Raw genomic sequence first — 6654 nt, 5'->3', positions numbered from 1 at the left:
TAGGAATTGCATAGCGGGTCCAGAGCTTCAGCTGTGCAGAATGAAGACCACCTGATGGATGAACGGTGGTCATGGCAACACAACACACAAGGACACATGTTGGCCTGATGGGGTATTTTTTTTTAAAGATAAGAGGACAAACTGTGTTGTATGAACTATACCACAATTTCTAAAAGTTCTATTCCAGATGTATGTGTTCAGTTCCTACCCTGATATACTAATGGACAGCAAAAAGTGATGGCTCATTTTCACAGGGATTATTCTAGAATATTTTGTACTGTTTCATCATTAGATTCGTTTGGAAAGGTTTCATGTTAGGATAAATTTGCTGCCAGGAAGGTCAATTGAAAGCTTCACAAAGATGTTAACTGGAAACTTTTGTAAGTTATACTCACATTGTAATTTTTTTTTCTAAAATGTTTATTTTCCAGAACACGACGGGAACAACTGCCTAAAGGGGGAAAACAAGCTGTTGGGTGTATTGAGATAGTAAGTGGAACCACTCCGAACATGTGTATATCAGAAAATTCTGTGGAATTATCAGCACTGATTGTGTCTGTTCGGTCATTTCAATGCATTATTTGAGAGAAAGGGAATTTTTCTTAAAAATTCATCTACATGAAATTTCCAACAGGAAAGAAAAAAGCTCCAAAGTTCCACAATGAGATAAGGAAAATAACAGCACAACACCCCCACAACTTCTTTAAAAAAAAAAAGTGTTTGTGTTATGTATACTTATTACCAGAATTTACATCTGAGCAGTGGAAATTGTGTTTTTTGCTATCTGTGTTTGCATTTCAGTATTTTCCAATGATTCCACACTGACAAAGTATCATTGTTACTATTTTTAAGGTGTTGTGAATTTTTTTGAAATAAAAAATAATTAAGTATTTTGTAAAGCTTAAGTATCATAAAATGGGTCTGTAGACCTCTCCTAAATTATACTCAAAAGATATTTTCTATAGAAAAAAAAAACTGCAGGAGAAAGTGAGTGAGAGAAAGAGAAAGGCAGAAACAGATCCCCCATCCACTAGTGCACTCCCTAAAAACCCCCAAGAGTTCTAGGCCAGGGTCCGGAACCCAAGAGCCAGAAACTCAACCCATGCGGTGTGATTCCAGCTGTGCCAACCATCTCCACTGCCTACCATGACCCTCCTAAGAAGCTCCTAAGAGGCCACACCTCACATCCCAGCCAGGCTCTTCCCCAGTGCCACAAGCCAAATGTCTGTCACAAAGAAAACCGTCATGGATGTGCTTCCAGACTTCCCTTCAGCCACTCTGACCACTGCCAGCCTGGCCATTAGTGTCACATCACTAGAAATGCTTGTGGGCCTGGCACAATGTTCAGTGGCCAAATCCTCACCTTGCAAGCACAAGCACCCCATCTGCGTGCCGGCCTGTGTCCTGACTGCTCCACTTCCCATCCAGCTCCCTGCTTGTGGCCTGGGAAAGCAGTCGAGGACAGCCCAAAGCCTTGGGATTCTGCACCCACATGGGAGACCTGGAAGACGTTCCTGGCTCCTGGCTTCGGTTCAGCTCAGCTCTGGCCACTGCAGTCACTTGGGGAGTGAATCATCAGATGGAAGATCTTCCTCTCTGTCTCTCCTCTCTGTAAATCTGCCTTTCCAATAAAAATAAATTTTCAGAAAGAAAAGAAAAGAAATGCCCATGAACAGCACTTGTTTTCCCGAGAGCCAGTAGCTTTTGCAGGAATGAATGGAAAAACGTGAACTCTTTTGCCTTCACTTATAAGACATCTACTTCATTATTGTTGTTGCTATTCAAATCTCATTCCTCATCAATACCATTATACACTGTATCTTGGCCTCTCTCTGTTAGGATAAATAATTCACTTTTCCAAGTTTTCTGCACAGTTTGTTATGAAATGGTACCAGGTGGATCCGCTTTACACTAGGATATAAAATATTTACTATTTGGCATGCAGATAATTCTTATTCCTGACATTTCTGCAAATATGATAGATTCTTATGTATAAAATAGCAAGTGTTCCGTGTAGAAAAAAATCTGAGGAACCTAAAATTTAACAATTTAAAGTATAATTCAAGGTATTTTTACTAGTTAGTTAACTCTTGCACTTACTTGTCACATTGCTATGAGTTTGAGCTTGGATTGCTGAAAATTTGCAGATCAACTTTGCAAGAACTAAGACACGGTCACTGCAGTCTTTGTAAATAACTTCCTGCAGACTCCACCGAGGGGAGCAAGGTTTCCAACTCATGCCCACCTCTTATCTGGCGTCTATCACTATCCACATTTCGTGTGATTTAGTCTTTTATGAGGAGTCAGTGTTTGGTTTCTATTTTTCACTCAATATGTGAAACCAAATACATGATAGTATATACAACAGTTCAATCTCTTAATTTGTAAAGTAGCCTTTACTTTACAGCTCAAGCGCTAGGTTGCGTTTCATTCATTTCGTAACTAATGCTGCCATGCTTTGCCTTCCTTAGTTCCGCTTTGCCGATAAACTGGACATCACACTCATGATCCTGGGGGTCCTGGCCTCGTTAGTAAATGGAGCCTGCCTCCCTTTAATGTCACTGGTTTTAGGAGAAGTGAGTGACCACCTTGTTAGTGGCTGTCTAATCCAAACCAATGCAAGTGAGTACAAGAGTGTTTTCCTGCATTGCTGGGGACTTGGATGCACTATCTAAAGCCATGAAACATTGCATGCACATTGAAGCTTATTAGATTTTAAAATACTATGTGCATAATATGAACTTAAGTCCATTTTAATATTGCTAAGTATTGAAGAACCAAAGTGTGTATTAACTAGGGCTTGGCAGAGAAACAGAACCCATAGTGTCTCTGTGTGTACAGAGAGATTTAGTTTGAAGAATTGGCTCACATGAATATAGGGGTCTGACAAGTTCAGAACAAGCAGGGTTGACTGATAGGCAAGTGACCTGCAACAAGCCAATGCTGCAGTTCAAAACCAAAGTTCACTTACTGAGCTATCTGGCTGATACTGCTTGTTGTATTTTTTCAAATGCATGCACCATCATAGAACACTAGCTATTAAAAAGGCAGGAAATGGGGCCCACTGCAGTAGTCCTTGAACGCACCGGGATCATCCCAGTTTTCATCCCAGCAGCCTCACTTCCCATCCAGTTCCATGATGCAGCCTGAGAAAGCAGTCGAGGACAGCCCAAAACCTTGGGACCCTGCACCCACATGGGAGACCTGGAGGAAGCTCCTGGTTCCTGGCTTCAGATCAGAGCAGCTCTGGCCATTGCAGCCACTTGGGGAGTGAACCAATAGATGGAAGATCTTCCTCTCTGTCTCTCCTTCTCTCTGTATATCTGACTTTGCAATAAAAATTAAATAAATCTTTAAAAACAAAAAGCAGAAAATGACAAGAGCAAAGACAAATATCCTGAGTGAAGACAAATGGGGGAATCTGGTCATCAAGGTACAAAAGGTATTGTCACTGACCTGTGGGGTAGCCATCCTTCACGCACTTTGTATTCAGAGTCATGTCCTTTAAGGAGACCTTCTCTTTATAGAGTTTTTTCCAATGCTCTATCAGGTGACTCCACTCTGTGGTGGATAATACCAGTGCTAATAATTCCCTTATTGCACATTTTCCCCCAAAATTTCATGCTACGGAACATCCTTTCACATGCTTCTTAGCACTGAGGCAAATACTCATTAAAACCTAGCCAGTCTTTTACCTACTAGTCTAGCCTATTACGATGTACTTCCACCTCTGCCCTATTTAACTTGAGTACTAGTTTGTACCAACTTGTGCTTCACCCAAAGGGTTCTCTTTCAAGTGCTCCAATCTTTTTTGAGAGAAATAAACCCATTGCTTCCAGCTCTGTGCCTACCCATGTACAGGTCTCCTGTTTAAACAGGGAATTTTTCTATATGTAGAGTTCATGATAAGAAGCTTTAACGATATAACTGACAATATGTCTGATTTCATCACATATTGCAATTGTTGAGACAATATCCAGATTAACAGAATGGAATGTTGTTTCAGTGATAAAAAATAAACAAATAAGCTAATTTACTGTTAAACAGATCCACCAGTTCCCTAAGTAAATATTCATTGTCCCCCAGCTATGTGTCTATGAATGAATGAATCTTTTTTTTTTAAGATTTATTATTATTGGAAAGCCGGATATACAGAAAGGAGGAGAGACAGAGAGGAAGATCTTCCATCTGGTGTTTCACTCCCCAAGTGAGCGCAACGGCTGGTGCGTGCCAATCCGATGCTGGGAACCTGGAACCTCTTCCGGGTCTCCCACGCGGGTGCAGGGTCCCAAAGCTTTGGGCTGTCCTCAACTGCTTTCCCAGGCCACAAGCAGGGAGCTGGATGGGAAGTGGAGCTGCCGGGATTAGAACCGGTGCCCATATGCGATCCCAGGGTGTTCAAGGCGAGGACTTTAGCCGCTAGGCCACGCCGCCGGGCCCGATGAATCTTAAAGCTAAGGCATTCTGTTTGTGACTGCTACTTTTGTTAGACCTGTTCTTACAGAATAGATTGTCTTACTACTTTACATAGAATGGGCAGTTATATCTGGTTAACACTGCTGTGATACATTTTTTTCAAATGTGCTGAACATGTAAATATTTTGATGAGGATTTAGATAAGTTCATGATGGAACTGCTATAATAAAATACATTATTAAAAGAGAATTCATATGAGAGGACTGCAAAAATGAAAAATTGAAAGATGAGTTTACTTTGGTTCAAAAATTTAAAAATCCATACAATGCTTTCCTAATAAGCATTTGGAGGATTCTGTTGATTCTGCTAATAGAAATATGAGGAGCAACTGCCCACTAGCTGGAACCATTTTTGTGCCAGCACTGTACTTTTGTAATTATTGCTTCTATTAATGCAGTCTTCAAATGAAATTATGGTATAATTATATAAATATAAGTGCCATGTTTAGAGGCAGTGTTTTTTAAACATTAAAGTTTTACTTGACTTTACTATCAATGCTTCTGCCACATCAATTCTGATATTTTTGGAATAAGCTCATTTAAAATTTTTTTTCCTCCTGCAGTCCTACAAATGGAAGAAGTGACTGCACATAAATAAAGATCACAGACTTTATTGCATGTAATCATAAGGTTATAGAAGAGATGAAGAGATGCTGTACCTGCAAATCATTACAAACATTTATTATAGGGATTAAATAAGAAACTTATAATGAAATATTGCCAGGTTAAATCAGGCCCTTAATATACTAATAAATGTAAAATGAAGTTCTCAATAAAAGATGCATAGATATGTTTCCTTAGAAAACATATAAGCCAAGGACTATTTTCAATGTAGTTTCATTACATTGTGGTCCCAGTTTTATCCAACATTATTTCAATGACCTTCCATTCCATGTGTTCCACAACTGCTTCTAGAATTTCACGAGCTCTTTTCTTGGACTTTCCAAACCCTTCCCTTGGATATCTCAATTAATTCTAAATACATGATCTCAGGCAGCAAGGAGGAATTCTAAAAGTATTACTTTCCTAACTGTTGCCACATCGGATAGGTCTCAAATAATTCTGAATATGAGCTATTAACATTTGTATTTTTTACATACATTATATAGTACTTCTTAAGAATGCAGATAATTATTTCAAATTCCAGATTGAAGAATAGGAAAGGAGAAGAATGGAAGCCTGTGTATAGGTCTTAAGTCTATTTTCTTAAGAATGCATTGTATGTGCTTGGGAAGTCTACAAATGAAACAATATCAATTATTGTTTATTAATAAATTTCTTATTAATTAATAAATTTCCTTTATAAAGGAAAATCTTATTTTTTGCAGCAAATTATCGGAACTGTACTCTGTCTCAAGAGAAGCTGAATGAAGATATGATTGGGTAAGTCTTAATGATCAGCTGCACTGCCCACTGCTCTATTCAATACTTACGAGAGAAAAAGAAATGCTTTAGCTTATTATTAATAATACATGTTGACCAAAACAAAAATGTCTTCTATTTCAATTAGATGCCTAAGACTGAATTAGTTCATGATTTATTTTCTTCTATTGTGTAGGTTAGATGCTTTGAGCTATATTCAACAAAATTTCCAACAGAAAAAAATGAGAATTTACATGTCAAAATTTTTTTATTTAATCAATTTTTTTCAGAAGCAGAAGATACAAAGAGAGTTTCTATCCTCTGCTTTACCCCTCAAATGCCCTCTATGTTTAAAGTTGGTGCTGGCCAAAACCAGGAGGTCTTCCAAGCTGGAGCAGAGCTCCAACCACCTGAGCCATCACCTATTGCCTCCAAGACGTAGTAGCAGCAGGTGGAATTAGGGGCAGCACCAGGACTCAATATAGGCACACTACATGGAAAGTGAGTGTTCAAAATTAAGGTTCTAAAGCACACATGAAGTCTAAATCTCTTACAGAAAGGTGTAGAAAGTTTTTAAATGTGGGCATCTATTTTAAAAGAGAAAACAGGAAGAAATATGAAGTATTTAAAATTTTTCATGGAAAATGAATATTATAGAAAAAGTATACCTGATTTTTAAAATACATAAATATCAAAATAGTCTTGATTTTATTTTCTGTGAAATTTTAAAGTATCATTGTAGGTTGATGTACGGTTATTTAAAAGCTATAAATGTTATACATATTTCTAATACTTTATAAAGTACCATTGTACTTGT

At 38.2% G+C, this 6654-nt stretch overlaps 1 protein-coding gene across 1 annotated transcript in view; it reads left to right on the top strand.

Moving 5' to 3' along the window:
* The first annotated feature begins 447 nt into the window (after nt 1-447).
* Nucleotides 448-6654, top strand: part of ABCB5 (ATP binding cassette subfamily B member 5) — a 70325-nt gene continuing 64118 nt past the window's right edge. The window contains exons 1-3 of the mRNA XM_058678080.1: nt 448-489; nt 2472-2622; nt 5804-5858. Of these exons, the coding sequence (XP_058534063.1) occupies nt 2505-2622; nt 5804-5858 (173 nt within the window). The 5' untranslated portion in view covers nt 448-489; nt 2472-2504. The remainder of the gene's footprint in view (nt 490-2471; nt 2623-5803; nt 5859-6654) is intronic.

Source organism: Ochotona princeps, chromosome 20 (genome assembly GCF_030435755.1).
Source record: "Ochotona princeps isolate mOchPri1 chromosome 20, mOchPri1.hap1, whole genome shotgun sequence".
Taxonomy (NCBI): domain Eukaryota; kingdom Metazoa; phylum Chordata; class Mammalia; order Lagomorpha; family Ochotonidae; genus Ochotona; species Ochotona princeps.
This window is presented reverse-complemented; position numbering and strand designations above follow the sequence as displayed.